Genomic DNA, 22,755 nt, shown 5'->3' on the forward strand with positions numbered 1-22,755 from the left:
TAAAACCTCTTTAGCTACCATTCTTAGGGCCCTTACATTTTGTGGAAAGTTCTTCCCCGTCAACATCCTGATCACTCCACCAAAAAAAGCCTTTAATATGTCTTCAAGACCACTTGTTGTCATCAGGACTCCAACACAACCAACAAAACTCATCAAGTGTGCATGCCTCCAAGTCTTGGATAAAAGTCATGAAATAGCTCATGATGAACCCACATTACCTTTACCGTAAAACGATAGAGCTGTTGGTCAGCGGTAAATATAGTAAAGTCTTGTCCACATTGATGGGTAAGTCGCTGTGCCTCGCATATTGCAGTCATCATGGTGTCTGGATCTGAAGGTATCATGTCGATCAGAGGCGTGTACATGACTGATGAACCAGGTTTCATTGATTGGCCTTGCCTCCTTACAATGGCTGTATTGTATCTACCAAACTCTGGTAAACTGTTGACAAGTGTTATGTCACGCATAAATTGAAGGTCTAAGTCCCTAGCTCTTGCATTTAGACTTGCCTTTTCTGCTAACATTCTCAATGTCAACACGCAGCGTCGAGGGTAATTTGCAGGCATGTTAGGCTTTTTAAGTCCCTGGTAATGTTGGATTTTTTACATATGACTTCTTTGGAGTTTTCATAGCATCCCTAGAAATCCGATCAATTGTCCGGTTATATCCGTATGTTATATCTAAGGTTCTTTTATTTTGGATTAATAAGAGTGCAAGTGCATGAGTTGACTTGAGTCCGTTTTGTGATGAGACATTTGCATCAAAATTATCAGCAACAGCCTGAAACAAACCTTCATTTGCATCAGTTATGGGTCTTAGACGGGGGTTCCTCTGCTACTGTAGATACAGCTGCTGAAACGAAGCACTTCATCAAAGGAGCATGTTGCACCATAGTCATATACATTTTTAATGCTAGCTTTTTCTCTGGTTTCAATACCAAGTGCAATTTGAAGAGATGTCGGTTTATTGTTAACTAGAACTGTTACCATATTGCAAATTAACAATGCAGGGAGAGTGTTATTCAGTTTCTCAGACATGCAAAAAAGTAACTTTGAAAGTGTTGCACTTGATTGTTCAGCAGCCAATTTCCTATCTATTCTTATGTTGTATTTGCCTTTGTTGTAGTGTATTTTTTTGCATTCACTTACAATTTGTTAAGCTGTGTATTCAATGGGGATAGCATCCTCGTCTAAATCATCTAACCTTAATAAAGTTGAAGCTTTTTTTCTAAAGATAACAATATTTGCAAGGCCCTTCGAAGATAGAACTTATAACTCATCACCAAACACGTCACTAAGTTTTTTAATTAAAGTCTTCCTCGGTAAACTACCACCATTACCCGTGTAGAAACTGTGTAATCTACCGATGTCCATGTTTTGGACTTATCATTTTCCATGCATCTAATTGAGGATTGTAAGCCTGGATCTTCTGTGGAAGTCTGTTTTCCTTGACGTTCTGCCGTGCGACACAAACATGAATTTTTTGCACGATTTGGATTTTTTTGATCTGTTGTAACTGAACAGTCTTCACGACAATATAAACAATACTTTTTAAAATCGAATTCCTGTATGTCAGAACGTCTTCTGCGTTTCACCAATATGGGGGATATTTGATGCTCACAATCAGTCCTGTTTAAATGGCGAGTTATGTGGTATTTTGATGTATACGTTGATGCGCAGCCTTTGTGACATTTGACAGTAACTTTGTCATCATTGTCATCAAGCTTTTCTGAAGTTTGATATGGATACCATCTTTCCTAAGTTTGCTGGATTTAATGAATTTTAATAAAAGACTATGTCCAGAATCTTGGAGATCATGTTCTGATTTGTCAATTCGTCAGGAATACTGGGGTAAGTCTGGTGTGTAGCTCAGTTATTTGGCTCAGAAAGGTATATCTAGGAACACACCTTTCATCTGAAAGGAAAACAAAAACTTTTTTTAATTTTATTTTCTTGCAACTGTTATTAAACGACAAAATGTATCCGGCTTCTAGAACCATCCGAAGACTATTACACTTTTGAAGAAAAATTAAGCGGCACCTTTCTTACAATAACAAATTCAATAAATTTGTTAACACACATTTAGTTTACCGTTGACATAAATTGGCCTTCGGTCCATTCGTGCGAGGGTCACACATTAAAGCAAATTTCAATTTGCACATAGTTACACAATGACATTTGCAGAATTGTTTATGATATTGACCTTTGTTTAGTTTCTGATTAAACATATTTACAAGCAAATTATACCAACAACATTGAGATAAGTTATTCATTTTATATTTAAGGCTGACTGTACTTACATGTAACCATTGTTAATTCACGTTGAAACTGCTGAAAACTCTTCTACTTTTCCTTGTTTGTTTCATTGCAGACGTTTAAATGGCGGATTTATAACAAAGGGAGATAACTTTATAATGTAAATTATATATCTATAATAACTTTCCTTTAAACATGTTGAATGTCAATGATTAATTTTGTATTAAAAATTTTTAAGTAGTAATTTCATCCCAAAAGATTTACAACTATGATAACATAAAATAAAATAAATAAAGATAAACAACTATGATAACATAATATAATAAAATTTCAAAAAAAAAATGTTTTTATGAAATTGTATGGTATTTACAGTTTTTTATAATAAAAGATATCACCATGATTAGTTATTTTAGCTTATATAATTCTTAAATGCACAAATAAAAATAATATAGATGAATGTGGTATAAGTGTGTTTAATTGTGCTCTCAAAAGCAGGTTTAAAAATAAACTGTAATGGAAATACCATGCTTTTGTCATTTTGGTCAGCATCTTGGCCGCCATCTTGGCAGCCATTTTTTATTTATTGTTTGCAGCAAGAGCATTTTTTGTATTTAATGCTTCCAGGATGTTGATATTTACCTAAGAGAATTATTCAAGTGAAAAAAGATGAGTATTTCAAAATTATAAGAGATATAGGAAATTGTGTACTTTTGGCGGCCATGTTGGCGGCCATTTTGGATTTTTCGCAAAATGCTTAATGGTGCTAAGGTGGAATCAGATGGATTTTGGTTCTAGAGATGTTGGGGAACAATAATACAGCAAAAACATTTTATGCGTACTATAAATCCAGGTCAGCCCAAAATTCAGGGTTTGACATCTAGACTATAAGCGATACTTTCAAGGATTACTATAAAACGATATGACGCCGTTTCATTCCGGTTATGTGAACGACTATCTGTCGTTGTACAAAGACTTACATCAATGGTGTTGTTCCGTGTGATAGTTTTTAGAATATAAAGGGCCGTTGTACGTGTACACATGCTTATTAGTGCCGTGTGCAGAGAACTTTGTTGACGTTTATTACGCAGTCTACCGTAAAGGTTTCAAAGATTGCGGCGCCCATAGCGTTATGAGCGCATATCGTCAGTCACTTTTTCATGATGGTTCGGGTTGTTATCCTTCATCCCGGGGTCAGCTACGCAACTTCCTCAACAGCCGAGATGCAGTTGTCGCTGCCCTTTATAAGTCATACTGATTCAGTTCAGATAAGTATTCAAATTTCGCTTTAACATTGTGTGCCTGACTTAAAGATCTAGCTGATTACTAGCTGAGTTACATGTTTTCTGCCTATTTAAGAATGATTATTAATTCGGGCCAGCTCTAAATACCTTGTATATCTATATATTTTCGTCTTTAATTTAATTTTTTGTTCAGCGATGGGCTTATACTTTTGAATATTTAATTTTTATTATCAATTTTGCTGGGGTTTTCACTGTCACAATAACAGATGTCATCATGTTTTTTGCGAAATAAACGATAAAATACCCTTTGTTTCCAGTCTATATTACCATACCTCATTTATATGTCACATCTGTTCAGTCTATTTGTGACTTGTAGTCACAATAGTTCAAATAAGGTTGAACCCAAAGAGTGTCCGTAAAGGTGACAGGTGACCGGTAGCCGCGGAATCCGACAGCCTGAGCCAGAGTACAGAAATATCCTTTCACATATCCTTTCAGTTAATGAAAAATTTTGCACATAATATCATTAGAATTATTGTTTTAACCCTAGTTTATTACATAATATTTTACTTTTACCGTGTTTTAATATTGTAGCCGGCATTGTTTTATTATTAAAGTTTTTTGCAACATTTTTATTTATATCGAACAATTTTCGATTATTATACTTTCATTAATGCTTAATAAGTGTTTTAAATCGATCTGATTTTTTTATATTTTGTACATATATATGTTTTGTAAACACATTTATATAATTATATAAATAGGTGTTTCATCAAAGTTGCAAGTTTCAGGTTTCGAGTATTTGTATACATATAACATTTGTGCACATTATATGCAAGACAATAGCATGTGTATCTCTCTCTCTAAAGCACACGGTCAATGGTTATTGTAACTAAAAGCCTTGATCGCTAATAATTATAATATCATTTATTTGTCTTTATGTACTTAAGTCATGAACAATGTGAATCATATTCACAATCTTGAACTCGTGTGTTAATTACTGTATAAATTATACCATAGCGGCTCGTATAATCATTTGATTATGTTTTCGACTCACAGTATATTTTAAAATAGGATTTTGGAGACAATTATTTATAATCTCCTCTTGTGCAATATTAATTTGTTATTTGTAATTTGTCATTGCATTTTCAAGATTATACTAAATTTAAATGATTTTAATAATCTGTTCTGTATGCTGTTGTTGTGATAATATATGCACACTAGTCTTTTAGTTATCACTTCAGGCCATGCCTACCTCTTAACACGCCAATACATAGGACCTGTACACTGGCTGAAATACCGATCAGGCTGATATTGTTGTTATAGTTCTCTCGAAGGAACTATGTTTATGCAGGCCTTGTTTTTATTGTCCAATATTTAGCCTGATTTTAGATATACAGTTCAGGCTGATATGGATGTTATAGTTCTCTACGAAGGAACTGTGTTTATGCAGGCCTTGCTTATATTTTTTAATATTCAGCCAGATTTTAGTTAGACCGTTCAGGCCGATATTGATGTTATAGTTCTCTACGAAGGAGCTATGTTTATGCAGGCCTTGCTTATATTTTTCAATATTCAGTCTGACTTTAGTTAGACCGTTCGGGCCGGTATTGATGTTATAGTTCTCTACGAAGGAACTATGTGTATGCAGGCCTTGCTAATATTTTTAATATTCATCCTGATGTTATTAAAACCATTCAGGCATAAATTGATGTTATAGTTCTCTACGAAGAAACTAGATTTATGCAGGATGTGCTTATATTTTTCTATATTCATCCTGATTTTAGTTATTCCGTTCAAGCTGATATTGTTGTTATGGTTCTCTACGAAGGAACAATGTTTTATGCAGACCATGCTTACATTTTTCAGTATTCGGCCTGATTTTAGTTATTCTGTTCTGGATCAAATTGAGGTTATAGTTCTCTACGAAGGAGCTATTTTACCGGAGTTAGGTACCAGATCAGGTCATGCTTGTACTTCTTACATGGTCTGCCTGATATAGGTATCAGAAGACGCCATGCGTATATTTGTCTTTAATTACCGCCCAGTCAGGCATTTGGTGGCGTTTACTCTACCCCTCCAACTAAACTTATTTTTATTTCTTATGACAAAGTTTTTCACTTATTTTCCCTGTTTTTCTGATTGGTTTAAGCCATTTTTACCGTATATGCAAATCTTTACGGGTCGTCTTTCTAACAGTTCTAGTGTCAACATATTTTTCCAATTGGTACTTGTTAAAATACCTTTTCATTTGATTTATAACTTGAGTAAATTGCCTTCAATTACCATCTGTTTAACTTTTTGATTTGTCACATATGGCTACCCAACGAACTATCATCCTGACTGGGTCTCCTCAATATTTGCTGCCTGGTAAAAACCATTACTTATATATTTTCCATTATTATCCAATACTCCTTTATTCTTGGCTAACTCATAAGCAATGATCGTTAGCCCAGTTCTGTCACGTTTTAAATCACGAGGCTAACAAGTTCTACATGTGTTTTGATCCAGGTTACATTGTTTATACCCGAATTGTTCCATATAGTTATTCCCACAGATTTTTCCTCGTGATTATTGGTACACCCGTTCAGGCGTTGGCATGAATCTTCGGCAGCCGTTTACAATAATTTTCACAATAATTTCGTTTTCACAATAATTTCTATGCTAAATGTACCACTATTCCCCTATCCCTTCAATCCATCAAAGGCTATGTCCAGTCAAGGGCTGTCGCTACTCACACTAATTCTCAGGATAGGCCCATATACTGCATGATTGCGTGCTATGTTTACCGTTGTTTTATTTCACTTTTGTTGCGTCAATAGACTTTTCATGTTTACCCGACATTTTACGTCTGCGGGTAGTCTTTAACTTTTTTACCAGTGCCTGTATTTTGGGTCAGTATTTGTTATATATGTCTCATTGAGTGTATGACGATTTAAATCTGCAACCCAATTGTTTATTACTTCTAGATTGGTTGCTCTTTTTTCGGTACATTCCGAATCTTACTTTTGTCAAGGTTGTTCATATTATGTTAACCTGAGAGTATATTGGTGAAGGTAGCCTTTCACTTAATAACTGGTACCTGTTCTTCATTCCAATTTTTTTGTTTGTATATTTCTATCTGGTTGTCTGTCGATTTCAAGCCACAGCTTCATTGTTGTACTACACTGTACATTATTGCTTTCTCTGTTTATGGGTTACAAATATTATTTTACTTTTGTTGTGTTGCTTGACATTTTATGTTCACCTGACAGTTTAAGGCTGCAAGTAATCTTTCACCTATTACCAAGGTATGTTATTAAGGCCATTATTTGTCTTTTTTTTTATCTCATATGTTGTCTGATTGATTTAAGACTGCAGTTCTATTGTTTTACTTGTATGTATACATTTTCTTATTTTACTTTTGTTGTTTTGCTGTACAATCTATGTTTACCTGATAGGGGAAGGCTGCAGGTTATCTTCCAACATTAACCAATACCCTTTATTAAGGCCTATGTTTGTTTTATATTTTTCATATGTTGTCTGATTGTTAAAGGCAGCACCTACATTGTTTAACTATTGGGTACATGATACCTTACTACTTTACCACTACATTTTAGTATGTTGCTTTGTCAGGCTTTGGTACAATTAAGGTTTACCTTACAGTTTTAAGTCGCTTGTTCACTTTCACCTCTTAAGGGGTACCTGTACTTAAAGTCATAATGCCAATATCTATTGTATATATCACTTTGGCCATCTTGTTGGTTTAAGGCAGCAGCTCCATTGTTTTAACAGATAATTGTTTATTCTTTTACCGATACATTTTCTTACTTTATGCTAGTTGCGTTTCTGTTCAACTTATGTTTACCGAACAGTTTAAGGCTGCATATAATTTTTCACCTATAACAAAGGCCTGTTAATAAGGCAATACCTGTTGTATATATCTCCTATGTTTTGTCTGACAGATTAGGGCCGCAGATCTATTGTTTAACTATATTATTGCGTACCTTTTTTGTTTATTTTATTTTACTTATGTTGCTTTGCTGTACATTTTATGTTTAACTGACAGTTTAAGGCTGCAGGTAATTTTTCACCTGTAAACAAGGCTGGTTTTGAAGGCCAGTATCTGTTGTGGATATCTCCTACGTTGTCTGGCGGTTTAGGGCCGCAGATTCGGTGTTATCCGGTGTTCGTCTATATTATTTATTGCCTACTCTTTTTCCTGTACATTGTCTTTGTTTACTTGTGTTGCTTTGCGGTACAAATTATGTTTACCCGACAGGCAGCAGGTAATTTCTCACCTATAAACAAGGCTGGTTTTAAGGCCAGTATCTGTTGCTTATATCCCCTATGTTATCTGACGGTTTGGGGCCGCAGATCCGGTGTTATCCGGTGTTATAAATGCAGATCCAAAAGCACAAATAATCGTTTATAAATTGGCATGTTATCTACTAAATACAGTCTTGCCAACAGGTTCATTTTAATATGAGCTTTGGTTATGGTATACCCGAAGATTTTAAACGTGAAACCTTAAACAAGAAAGTTGTGTAAGTTGTATCACATGAAGTTAAATTACCGCTTCAGTGGACAAATTGTAAAGACCTTACATCGGTTAATATTGATTGGTATTTTGTGCAAATTGAAATACTTATTAAGTTTCTCATGAACATGACATGGGTGAACAGTGGATGTAAATAAGACACTTAGCACGATTATCACTGACAGGCAAACTGCAACAGTGTTACCCCAAATATGGTATAATTCACGAACTATAAGAAATAATAGCTAATATTGAATTGTATATCTTTCAAACAATTACACATATTTATATATCCCGATGAGTCACGAATAGCACATGCAGCCCGTTTGAAGCAACCGATGTATGTTATCGAACACGTACTATCCTATTGAGTCTTAAACACATTAAACACAAACACATTTGTTAATACGTTGTTTTGTTAGCGTTATCGTACGCAGGCAAGTTAAATATATAGGATCTGGCACGATATCATACCATAGTTTATTAAACTAGTTCAGGAATTTTGTTAGTAAGGGAGCCTTTGGCGAGCTTAATAACGAATTTCCTGGACGAGTTTAATAAAATATGGTATGATATGACAACGCGTGTCAGTTCTTTTTTTATCACATGCGTTTAAATGAGCAAATTGAATAAATAGTTACGCAAACATAATGATAAATCCCGAATGCTGTTTACATTTCGTGACATCATTTGACGTTGCAACGTCATTTCAGCAAAATAACAAAATGCGATTGGTCAATAAACGAAAACTAAGCCAATGAAAACGCTTTAAAATGTTGTATTACACATGTGTAATAAAATAAAATATGTGATGGTTATATTACATGGGAAACAGGGTATATCATGTGATAAATTGAAAATATTATCAACCTAAAATTGTTACATCCGTGTTAGGTTTAGCGATATTACAGTCCAATAACTGTGAGGTATAGAAAGGATGACTTGTGCACAATACTTTATATCCGATATTGGGAAGAATTAAAAAAACCTAAAAGCGTAGGATGGGACAGTATTCGACATAACAGTCATTGGTGAAACAAAATATAAATGCAAATTGAATGTTAACTAATAAAGTAATTAAATAACTTTAAATAGCTTGATTTCGCAACGATTCACATGAAATGAAGCAATAGTTAAATAGTTGTATTCGCTCTTTTATAAAGATCGATTGCTGAAGTATGTTTTTATGTTGCGTTTGAATGTATATAATAATTGTATAGTACTCACCATGTTGGTATTTCGGTCTTTCCAGTCTATTGGTCTTTTTACATTTTATTTTGCCAACTAACATTCTAAATTTTGACCGATTTATGGCCCATTTTCTTTAGCTTTAAGCATGTTTTCCACATGGTATCTTTAGAAGGGCGTGAATATGGTTTTCAAATGCTGATTCTTCAAAAGCTATATATATTTAAGAAAACGATTTTCAGACCGATAACTGCTATATTATCTCACTAATTTATATTATTGACGATGTGGAACTATTTTGTAACACGGTGTATTGTAATAAATCAGGGTTCCAGTTACATAACACTAAATGTTTACGTGTTTTAAATTCAAATTTCTCTAAAGACATAGTGACCATAATCAACAGGTTTATATCAAACTCAGAAAGGATACACTTATTAAGTTATTCATCTGATGTATTAGTGACTTCTTATAAAACAGGACAATATTTATTTTTTAACAAATCAAAGCATTTTCAAAACACTTCTTAAAGACGACTTGGACTTTTATTATAAGATTTCTCTGAATGCAAAAACTTATATCGAAGGGAGAGAAAAGTCAAAGCTTATTATCAACAGGGGCAATATAATGTGTATATGTGTATAAATGGAAACCGTACTATGTACTTACCGACATGTTTGTGTGTTCTATTTATCATATATGTCCTTACGTTCCGCCATATTGATTGCCCTTTGCTTTTGTGTTATAATTCATCGCCGACGTGATGTGATACACAAACCTTAAAAATAACACCATGAAAAATGTGTATAGATTTTAGATTCATTAATGCCTCATTTATGTGGTCGTTATTAACATGATTGTTATCATCGTTCAATGCTTAATCGTGTTGATATGGCTTGCGAAACACAACGAAATTGTGTTCGTTAGCAGCAATAATTTCCTCTGATGACTGCGTCAAGCGAAGTGAATCATCGAAATAATGAATTTATGAATACATACTGGTACTGCATATATACATTATATACATGTATTTCGTAAATTAATCGTATGACGATTCTGCAAAACTATAAATGCTGCTGATGCTGTTTTTTAAGATATATACTAGGATGTGCATTTATCGAAATATAATGTTAAACCAAATGAATATGGCTTCCGTTAGACACTATAACTTGCAAATATGACAGTATATAAACTCAACTTGCACTTGTTAGATGTAAATTTATTAATATTAGTTGAACTACCCATAAATAAGTAAGATGAAAACATGTATTAAGCTTATCTGTCATTATTGTGAGTGGAAATGCGCTTATATAAAGCTAACTCCAACCATCAAATCATCACATGGAGTCATCTATCGCATGATTCTCTTATAACATCACAACGCTTGAAAATAAATACAGGCACGACAAAAATGAGAATGAAACAACTATAATTGCATTTCAAAATCTTACTTCAAGTGAAATAATCCAAATGTAGTCCTATGCAATTCAATGTTTTTCAATCCTCTTCATTATATTTCCGCATACATTGCAAAGTGAGGCAAACGACTGCGCTAGTGTAAACAAGCCACTTTCACGTATTTGATTCATTTTTAATTTAATGCTTTTAATTTTTCCCGATTCTCCAAAAAACGATACTATCTTTTTAACTTTTTAAATCTTTTTCTAAAAAAAAGGGACATAGTTGACACTTATTCGAAATTTCATTTCATCGTTCCTCAAAATGTTGTAACTCTGTTGCTCTTGTCTCCTCTCTACCTTTGAGTAATTAAATGGTATTTAAGTTGAATGCGTTTTAATTCCCTTTTATTATTGTTTAATTTGAGTTGCAATGCTATGAGGTTAAATTTTATTGACACTTATATTTGCCATGTATATTGCTGGTCCAACTGTGAGGTTGAGCACTCTGAAACCGGTTTAAACCCTCAATGCTTTGTATTGACCGTTTCAAGGCGGTGACCCCAGCTTTATTCTTCTATGTGTGTATGTTGTTTCGTATTGTGCTGTTTCGTACTGTTTTGACAATTGGTCACTTGTCTTAAATAAAGGACCAACTAATTGTTTATAATGAGAATGCAATACTGCTACAGCAGGTGGAGTTTCACTTCTTTATATTGGAACAATATGTGCGCTCACATCACAAAAATAGCTTACATGACGATATTCACATGTTCAGTAGGTATTTCCCGTACCGATTTGATGTAATTTTATCAGTAAGATATATGCCGAAATTGCATCTGAACCAATTGCGAACGTTTGTTTTTTGTGTTTTATTTTGAGCATTTTGACGTGTCAATTTTTCTCAAAAGAAGATTGATCGATCAAACTGAAACTTGTAAAATTATAAATAGAAGTTATAAAAAAAATTAATTACTGTTTCAGTTTGTATAAAAAAAGTTCAGTGAATCGAATGTGCCAAGTTGTTTTGGCCTTATGCCTACTGCAATCGAGTACTCTCGCTTTTTGGATAAGACGTCTTAATACCACGTAAACAACGCGCGTATTGGATGTAATTTGCGGATGTGTGTGGAACTATCGGTTTTGCGTGGTCAAACACGCTGACAATAAACCATAAACCGGATATAACGGAAATTAAATAAAGCTTGAAAGGTAAATCGTTTATTGCGGCATATTTTGCATTAATTCAGAAATGATTTCACTTAATGTTTTAACCGCTCAATACACGGCAATCGGAGGATACAATATATTGTCAAATTAACCAAACAGTTAGAAAAACTGTCATTACATTCTGTAATTAAAACTGCATATGCATAAATTATTTGAATACTTGTGACGGGACTCTACTTATATAAATCAAATATGCATATGTATAACCTGATTTTGTAATAATGTTACGCCATCCACTTCTACGAAGTAGGAATAAACCTTATCAGCACTAAAATGTCAGCATACGCTAAACCCAATGACCACATGGTCCATGTATAAAACGGACAATTTTCAAACCAACATTTATGTTAATGCCGAATGATTTATCTCATAAGAAATGCAATTAATACTGATCAACTATATTACATTTCGGACGATATTATAACCTTTATGAAATTCATGTCATATACACAGACTAACTTTGTGAATCCGTCTCTAGAAGGAAACCTTTCCATCAAACTACTTTCTCATTTACAATTCAACACATGCACCTTGTCTGCGTGGAATTTATGGCCACTCGTGTCATGTAAACCTTTTGGTGTTCACGTAATGGCTATCAACATTTATCTTTGAAGCTTGCTCATCCGACGTCCTATCATATGAATCTGAACTGCATTCTCCGGCAATCCCATGTTCATAATGTACATGTTTTGGGGTAATATAATCGTTAACTTGACTGTTATGGGCAACTGCATCTCTTTCCAGTAGACGGAAACTGACAGCGGTTTCTTGCCGGTCAGCAATTGTATCATAAACATGTTCAAGCATTCCCTCGCATGTTTGGCAGCTTTTGTCTAATGTTCGTGTAGGCTTTTGTTTTCTAAAATAAATATATATTGAATATAAATATAACATATGACATAACAACAACTGAAACAGCAGTCCATATAAGGGATATGTGTTAAACTTACGTGTTAAGTGGTCACATGCTTAAACCCCAGACATAAACATTTTAGAACATACAGTAAGAATGGTTGCATCATGTTAATTTAGTAGGCATAACATATACCAATATTGGATAATTATACTATTGAGTAACAAGTGTGCCATAAGGATATATATGTATATCCAAGTAAACACTTTTTTCAAGTAAATAGTTATCATATCTCTGTTCTCATGTCGCAAAAATGATACATTGATAAAACATATGATTCATATACATGCAACCATATCACATAGCGAATGCATACCATATTTCAAACAATTACATAGATAAACATCTCAATAATAGTGAAACTTGACTTACCTTTTCCTGTAGCACACGATGACGATAGCTACGATTCCAATGACTAGAATGATGCCGATTGTAAAACCGACTCCTCCACCCACAGCTAGATACTCTGTCAACACAATAAGATTAAAAGAACCTAATACCGCAATGGCATATATCAAAACACTTGCAACGTTCGCCATACAATTTGAAGTAATACAGAAATAATTATGTTCAAGTGGTAGATAATTGTAGGAAATTCGAAACAGAACATGCTACCTAGGGCTGCCGTCGTGGACTTGCTGTCAAGTAAACCGGATCGAACGTCATCTGTGGCAGCAACCTTCGGACCTTCTGTAGTGTTTATCTGTGACACTATTTGGAGATCTGTGGTGTTAAACATTGGGGCATCGGTGGTGTTCAACGTCGGGCCATATGTTGTATTAACCAATAACATATGTGTGGTTGAAATCACTTGGACATTTGTGATGTTAACCAATGACATATTTGTGTTGGTAACCACTGTGTCATATGTTGTGTTTGGGACTTCAAATGAAGCAGAATACGTCGAAATCGTAGACAAAGCCGGTGTAGTGGTTGATTCTGAAGGTTTGTTTGAAGTAGAATAAGATGTCAATACAGCTGTCTCTTGGGCTGAAAATGAATATATTTATTGATGTTGTTGCATGTACACATAGACACGATCCAAACCCAAACATCTTTAGTTATATATAGGAGGGAACCGACTGTAGCCATGTTACTCCAAATTATGTTGGTGTGCACGGTTTTTGAAGGTAAACTTAAAACATGATAAGCCGATTAAAATGCATTTTTAATGCGTTTTTTTTAATTTCATTCCATTATGTGAATCATAGTTTATTTTTGGTCAATCAAAAAAAGGTTCATACTGTGACTTTTACCTAAAGCACGTGTGTCTAAAATGTCTCCAGCGTTTTAAACCTAAAGCATGTATACAAATAGAGAATACTAGGTCGGTGCCGAATAAAGCCAAGTTTATTTTGCGAGGCTTAGAAAATCTGAACCACGAGCCTTGGCAAGTGGTTCATATTTTCGGGCCGAGAACAATAAACTTCGCTTAATTCGGGACCGACCCTAGTATTCAATTTATCCGATCAATTTGCTTACTACGTCGTTAATTATTTCTTTAAAAATACAATAGGAAAATTGAACTACACGGAAAATCCAAAAGTTATTTTAAGCAAATATTGTTTTATTATTTTATTCGTGCCGAACGTAATACATTACAAAAAGTTCAGGAATTAACGTGTTTTTTCTGTTTATCATACCTCTACGTCCCCGATTTTAAAGAAATAATGAAAAAAATACTAAAAAACTGCAGCTTTAGCGGGAAAGAATATGACTTTTGTCGTTTGACGTATTAATAATGATGTTGTTGTTTTATTTTTGCTTTTTGTGTTGAATTTTGTACTTAAAATATATTACATGTTGGTATCAAATTGTTTTTGTTGTTGTTGAATTTGATTCGATTTTACTAAAAACGATTACTTTATAGTTGATTCCGAGTAATATTACCATCCTCCGCCGCGCGTGACAGCTATTTTTCAGCATTGCCGAAATAAAGGAAAATATATTCCACAGTGGTTTATTTCGACACAGTCACGCGTCTAATGATGGGATAAAAGAGAATAAGTCATACGAATGAATATCTTTATTAACTTAAACGTGACTTAATACTTATAGAGTTTTATATATTCAATTTCAGCATGACTAACCAAGTAATCTTTTCTAAAGAGACACAGTTTACGATATTTAATTTTTAAATGCCTTCATAGAGAATAGAGCTTTACAACTAGAAAGTTATTTTGAACAAATAATGTATTGATGTTGTTATAATATAACTTTTAATTAACGAATGAACACAGATAGTTATGTTCATGTAAGGCCCATTTATATTCAATGTGTACAATAGTTTATTTAAAATCAATGATCTTCTGAAGTCAATATTTTTTCCATTTAATAAAGTGCTTGTCCACGGTTGTGTGTAGATTTCAATATGTACACACTGGTAACTTCATGACTGTATCAGTTCCGGAACCAGAAAAAAAACAACATATCGAACTTGTTCAACGCTTTATTCCACTGTTTGAACATACTATCGTTGATGTTAATGTTATATGAATAATACGTAATCAGAAACGGGTGGGACATTATTATTAACACTAGCATATCTGTATTAAAGTCACATATATTTCCACATAAACCACTGAAAAACATACAATAGAAAGGATTACTGTAAATTAATTATATCACATATACCGTTTATATTCATAATCGCCAGCACAAACATCCCTAAACAGAAAATTAACATGGTTACTTTAGACACCATGCGTTTCGAATGCTATCTTAACACTCGGGAAGCAGTACGGAATTAATAAAACATCACGTCGTGCAAAAAGATTAGACTTAATTTAAAATTACGCGCTAGCAAAATCAGCATGTTTAAACCTCACTTTCACATACTCGAAACGTTTTCTTGTGTTTTAAAATAAATTATATTAGTAAATACCAGTATCGATAAATTACAACATATCAAAAGCAATGGTCTATTGTTTTGTTGTTTATTTACCAATTATCATCGTCTGGAATTCGATCTTTACGAATATTATCGTTAAGGGCGTTATCCACGATGCATGTAGATTAACTCTTTAAGTTCTGGAACCGAATTGTGAAGGCCTTAGCAAACAGTTTGGATCCAGATGAGACGCCACAGAACGTGGCGTCTCATCAGGATCCAAATTGTTTGCTATTCTGAAAGTTTTCTTTGAAAAAAAATCGAAAAAAATGCTAATTTTAGAAAATCAGCAGACGACATTTTAGCAGACTACACATTTCCCAGCATGCAAAGGGTTAAACGTCGCGCATCGGTACAAACAAAAGTTTGCTTAATAACCGATTGATAACGATAATCCGATATAAATTTATTTTACATGTGCTAGAAATACGCGTCCAGTTTTATTGATAACTTAATTTCCCGCTAATGTGTTCAAGTTCGGGATTTTCTTCCGCATTGATAACGAACAGTTTTACAAGGCTAATATGTGCTCTCTGAGTCAAAACAAATATCAACAGTTTCAGATTACATGTAGTCGAAATAATGTGTATTTATAATGCTAAACAAATGATTATTTTTCCTGAAAATGTTCGTAATATGACGAACAATTATGACAATTTATGATAGTGCGTAATATTACGAAGTATCAAAAATGTTGATTTTTTATTCGAAAAAAACTGATTGGTTGCCCCTTAAAATGTTCATAATATTACGAACATTTTTTATTTGAGGATGTTAAATGTGAATTTTTTGCATTAAAAGTGTTGGTTAATCTACCCACGCTTTGCGGAAACAGACACATTTGCTAATTTGTGTTCATGCATTTTTGTTCAAGGTTAAATTCATGTGCAATAAAGGTGAGAAAAAAACGCTTGTTTTTATTCATTTCATTATCAACGAAAAAAAAAGGATTGCAGATCCATAAACTAATCAGATTGCAACAATCTGATTAGTTTATGGCGAATACATGTAGAATTTTCGCGATTGATACACAATTTTTGGAATTTGTAATTGACATGGTTAAAATGCACAATCAATGGCAAACGAGTTGATCCGAATGATTTGGATTGTTCGTTTTGTTTACGTAGTTAGTAAGAATAAGTACATGTATAAGCCGATATGCAAAGAAAAAAAAGAAGCAATTCATTATGTCTTTCACCTGCATCATCTACAGACATTTAAATACTAGACAACTTGTAAACACACGAGACAAATGAAATAGGCGAAATAAATATTTTATGAGGCATAATGGGCGTGAACTGAGCGGTGGATCGAATGACCGTATGATACAGGTCTTTGAGTAGTCGTCGACGTCGGTGGCGGAAGTGTGGTGGTCAGGTAGGGTGACGTCATGAGAAACCGATCAACGACGTGTATTATTGCGTTAATGGCTAAAATGTTTGGTTTGACGATCCTGGTTTCGATGTCCTCCCATCGGAGATAAAAGCCTGAAATTGCATAGCTTAAAATACATTTTATACCCGAGATGGGGATATATAATCATACCAAAATAGATTTGTCTAATTTCCTTTTTGTCGGCGTAGCTTTTTAACGTCACTTTTGACCTTAGGTGACCTTTAATCATGACCAGTAAAATTCATATAACAAGTCCCGCGGCTAGACACGAATGAGTACACTTCATTCATACCATTGGCTGATTTGATCATACAACCAGAACATTGGAAACATGACCGCGTCTTTGTAACACTGTTTTACTGCGTGTTCAGTATGAAACAATTTTATCTCTTATGAAAAGGCTTGATAGATGGAACAGTTTTACACTCAACGCTTGACATCAATACAGTTTGTGCGTGCACCTTTTATTTTCAAAGGATTGCCAGCGCCAGAGCGTTTGTACTTAAAGGCTATGTTCTCATATTAAGTAATTACCTTTTATTTTCATAGGATTGCCAGCGCCAGAGCGTTTGTACTTACAGGCTATGTTCTCACTTAAGTAATTACTTCCGTATTGCTGTATGTGTACTATTATATTTAAGTTCATACAGGTATCGTTTTTCCCTATCCCGATATTCGTTTGGCCAAACCATTTTAAATTGTTTTCGAAATTAAACATTACACATTTAAAAGTATAAAGTTTTAAACAAGCCGTCGTTCCAGCAGTGGAAGCGTGGCCTCACTTAAATGCATTGCATTCCAACCCGCAAGGTATCAGGGTCAGTTCGCGGCCAGTAAAATAATCGTTATATAATATAGACGCTATCGCGTGAACTGGGTGAACTAGAATTTTCTTTAGACCAGAAATATGTTAAATGAAGATATTCAGCGATATAATAATGGAATGTCAATAATACATTCTCAATGTGTTTTCAACAATACCATAATAAATATTATTTTTGATTAATTTAACGAGAATTATTCCACCATATTGACTATTGTATTAATCATGAGCTCGATGATTCTCGATGCTGATAATTATCGAATCAAATAGTAATGCCCGACAACCACTAAAACAGGTTTGTTCGAAGAACGCGCGTATAAATATTTAAAATATGTACGGATACTTCGCGTGTGGCCGGTCGACTCATATGTGATAATTTCACTTCCATTCTTCTTTTGGTTTTCTGTTTTGTATCTATAGGTTTATGACCAGCTATGTCGGACCGTATTTGGTACAAAAACGAATATGTACAAGTTTGTACCATATTCGGCCGAATATGGTACAACTGTCTAATTGTACCATATACGTATCTGCAGTTTTGGGGTAAAATGCCTGACCGAATATGGTACAAACTTGTACCATATTCGGATGAAAAATGTACCACATTCGTTCCGAATATGATACACACTCATCATCGTAATCATCATCATCATCATCATCGTTATCTCATCATCATCATCATCATCATCATCATCATCGTTATCTCATCATCATCATCATCATCATCATCATCATCATCATCATCATCACATCAATTATCAACACCCCAATGATCATCATCGTTGTTATCTTTACCAACACCACCATCATCATCACCATCAAAACCAACATCATCATATCCATTATCATGATCGTAATGGTGATCACAAAAGTTTTTTTTGTGATGATAATGACAGCGATGTTTTCGGTCGATAATGAGGATGTTGTGATGATGATGACGACGATGAGAATATCATCATCATCATCGGCCAATAAACATCGCCATCATCATCATCACAAATATTTTGTTATCATCATCATCATTATCATCATCGTCGGCCGATAAACATCGCCGTCATCATCATCTAAAAACTTATCATCATCATTATAACCATCATCATCGTCCGATAAACATCGCTGTCATCATCATCCCAAAACGTTTGTTATCATCATCATCATCATCATTATCATCATCATCATCATCATCACCACAATCATCAAACCCCAATCATCATAACCACTGTCATCATCATCACCACCACCATCATCATCACAATTTTTTTACCATCATCATCATCACAAATGTTTTGTCATCATCATCATCACATATTCATTTTACATTTTATAATTTGTTTCATTCAAGAGATTCAACAAACTTGTACTTTTTTCATTTATTGGTATACTGACAGGATTTTTCAAAGTAATATTGAAGAACATAGAACAGCATTTAAATTTTAATCCAACTGTAGCATTTTGACAAGACATAATATACATATATACATTCATTTTAGTAGCAGCCAAAATATCCCAAATGTGCTTCGTAAAAAGTTACCAGTAAATGAGCAAATGACAACAAATTTCCGGTAGAAGAACATAATCATCAATCACAAAAATAACATAACAGGTTTCCAAACACCGATATACATGTATATTTCACCTGTAATGTCTGTACATGACATCTATGATATCATAACAACCGATTCCACTAACACGCAAACGCAGCCATGCGTTTGCCCATTTTGGCCCCTTGATGATTTCTTTTATTGCCGAAATAAGACCGCTGTTTCTGCCCGCTCTTGTTAATAGGAAACGAACGCTAACAGGATTTCTGTTACTAGTATCTAGTCCAATATCCGGCCGAATGTAAATTCTAGGTGTTTGCATACTCATTGACATTATTAAATCTCTAAAGGGTTTGCCGACCTTCGCCAACACAAACTGGATTGACGGGTTTGATTGTATGCAGAACTTAAAAATTTCAACTTGAATGTGAAGTGGTAACATCAGAAATGGAAAAGTCGTTCGCTTCTGTGCCCTCCTATTGTTTATCATATCTTGAAGCTCTTTCAGGGCTGAACACACAGAGACGTCACCGTTGTCGCCAGAGTCACCGTTGTCGCCGGAGTCACCGTTGTCGCCAGACGCAGCGTTGTCGCCGGAGTCACCGTTGTCGCCGGAGTCACCGTTGTCGCTGGAGTCACCGTTGTCGCCGGAGTCACCGTTGTCGCAAGAGTCACCGTTGTCGCCAGACGCAGCGTTGTCGCCAGATGCAGTGTTGTCGCCAGACGCAGCGTTGTCGCCGGAGTCACCGTTGTCGCCAGACGCAGCGTTGTCGCCGGAGTCACCGTTGTCGCCGGAGTCACCGTTGTCGCTGGAGTCACCGTTGTCGCCGGAGTCACCGTTGTCGCAAGAGTCACCGTTGTCGCCAGACGCAGCGTTGTCGCCAGATGCAGTGTTGTCGCCAGACGCAGCGGTGTCGCCGGAGTCACCGTTGTCGCCAGAGTCACCGTTGTCGCCAGACGCAGCGTTGTCGCCTGACGCAGCGTTGTCGCCAGACGCAGCGCTGTCGCCAGAGTCACCGTTGTCATACGACTGTTCTAAGCGTGATATTATGTCCTTGTACACGCGTTGATTGATACGGATACTAACGTAATGCATGCCAAATCCTTCTGGGAAATACCCCAATGCAATTGTTCCAACATCACCATCGAACTTTCCATCTGCTGACACAATTGATGAGTGTTCTAGTCCTCGGGTAGAAACTACCAGGCACTGCAAATTATATTCTCTCATAAGTGCAATGAGCGTGAGGTTGTCGCCGTATGTCCCATTCTTAGACATATTCTTAACGTATTCATCAAATGTTTCATCATAGACAAAAGTTTCATAGAAATATCTGTTTTCTACAATGTGATGGACTGCTTCCTTACGTAAAGCATCTACGTCTTTGTATATACCAATTTTACCAAGTTGATGCGATATAGCAGCAAATTGACAATTTCCATCCGGATTTGGGTCCATGGCAATATTCACCCCATCCAACAACTGCAGATTTTCATGGTGTGTTAAAACATGATAGTACTTAGTTCTGTGATTTTGTTTCTCTGAGCGGTTCTGTTTTAATGAATGTTTTTTAATTTTTCGTTGTTTCTCTAACGCAACAGTTAGGCTAGTCATGTTTTCGACCCCAACCGATTTGCTTACGAATCCAAGTTCGGGTTTGTTCGGTACTTGAAATGACACGATATAAACACCATTTCGTTTTACTTTTTCTACCTTGCCTTCGATAACATATCTTTTGGTTGGCACCCTGGATTTTCGAAAGGGATAGCGAATTAATACTGTCTCTCCTACTTTGTACTTGCTTGGGGAAGTTGCGTTTTTCAACAGCGACCTGTAAGCCTTTTTATTTGCTCGCCGTATGGTTTTCTTTATTTCACGAGAACTATGACGTTCTTTGGTAAAAACATGACTTCTTCCGTAGTAGGCTTCAAAGGGCGTGAGACCCCCAAGAACTCGTTTGAAACTTGTGTTTATGGCATAGGCTAAATCTTGAAGCCCTTCGACCCAGTTAAATCCACGTTTACTTTTTGTTGCAAATAGAATCTTGGCCTTTATAACACTGTTTGACCTTTCACACTTGCCCTGTGATTGAGGATGATACGGCCTACTATTGATCATTTTGATGTTGTACTTGTTCAACAAAAGTTTCATACTAGGGCCTTTAAATTCCAGTCCGTTGTCACATTGGATGATGTCAGGGGCAAGGTTAACCATCAACACGTCCTCTAATGCCTTTGCAACTTCACGCGAACTCTTCGTTTTCAGGGGTTTTGGCATAACGTACCTAGAATAAACGTCCACGACTTGTAGAATATAACTGTATGTGAACCCCTTGTAGCTAACACTTTGATTTTTCATGTTAATTATGTCAATCTGCCATCTTTTGCCTGGTTCCTCTTCTGTAATTGTCTTTGGCTTTGGCTTGTTTGTAAATCTCGGATACTTCTCATGGTAATACTTGCTATTGTACAGTATTTCAAGGATAGCTTGTTCCGAGAACCCCGTGTAATTTACTTTCAGTTTGTTGTAAATAACCCTTGCTCCACATCCTTTGTTTTCCATGAACATCTTCTCAACAAATCTAGGAAGATCTTCTTTCACAAGGACTTGCTTTCCGCCACACAATAAAGAACCCCGGTCACCAAGCTCGAAGTCCTTACGTTTTCTAATCATGGCCAAACAATTATTCTCTTCAGGTGTCCGTTTCTTCACAGGGACATCGAACGATCCGTTTAAACATCTGACAATAATGTCGTACTTCGACCTGGGCAAGCACCCTAATTGCTTCCTTTTTCTCCTAATTGCTTCCTTCATCTGAAATAATATAATAAGTTATTATACATTTATACTTCATTAGTTAATAGAGCTTGTATTGAACACCGCGTGTCGAAAACGAATGTCTCACGACATGAGCTGAGCTAAAATCACTCGTCTGATAGCTCCGCTAAAATTTACAATCCGAACTTCCGGGCAATATGCGCAATGAAAGTAGCAAGTACTTCATGTGAAGTTTCATTGAAATCCAACCGAATTCAAATTCAGGGGAAAAATAGCGGGCAAACTTATGGCGGTCAACGGACAAACGGTCTGTAGAAACCAATGCTACGTGGATGGAAGGGATATAAAGAAGGGGCCCTGGGGGCCTAGGTCGCTCACCAGAAGTCACGACTAGGCAGGGTTCGAAGGTCAAAGACCTATAAACTCCATAAAATTTAAAATGTTCAAATCTACAGATTACAGGAGCTCGATCTGATTTTGGTGGAAAATACACTTTCGAAAAAATGACTGTAGCTTAAATATTTTAGCAGTTTAGGAGTTACGCACCCGGAAGGAATGCCACGGACAATTGGATAGACGGACGG

At 35.4% G+C, this 22,755-nt stretch overlaps 1 protein-coding gene across 1 annotated transcript; it reads right to left on the reverse strand.

The window, feature by feature from the left end:
- Window positions 1–11,805: 11,805 nt before the first annotated feature.
- Window positions 11,806–15,475, reverse strand: LOC127848083 (uncharacterized). Its single transcript, XM_052380372.1, has 4 exons — window positions 15,378–15,475; window positions 13,359–13,733; window positions 13,116–13,209; window positions 11,806–12,689 (listed from the first exon to the last, which is right to left on the reverse strand). The coding sequence occupies exons 1-4, from the start codon at window positions 15,445–15,447 to the stop codon at window positions 12,392–12,394; spliced, it is 837 nt and encodes a 278-aa protein (XP_052236332.1). The 5' UTR covers window positions 15,448–15,475; the 3' UTR covers window positions 11,806–12,391.
- Window positions 15,476–22,755: the final 7,280 nt, after the last annotated feature.

The sequence above is a fragment of the Dreissena polymorpha genome, chromosome 10 (genome assembly GCF_020536995.1).
Source record: "Dreissena polymorpha isolate Duluth1 chromosome 10, UMN_Dpol_1.0, whole genome shotgun sequence".
Classification (NCBI taxonomy): domain Eukaryota; kingdom Metazoa; phylum Mollusca; class Bivalvia; order Myida; family Dreissenidae; genus Dreissena; species Dreissena polymorpha.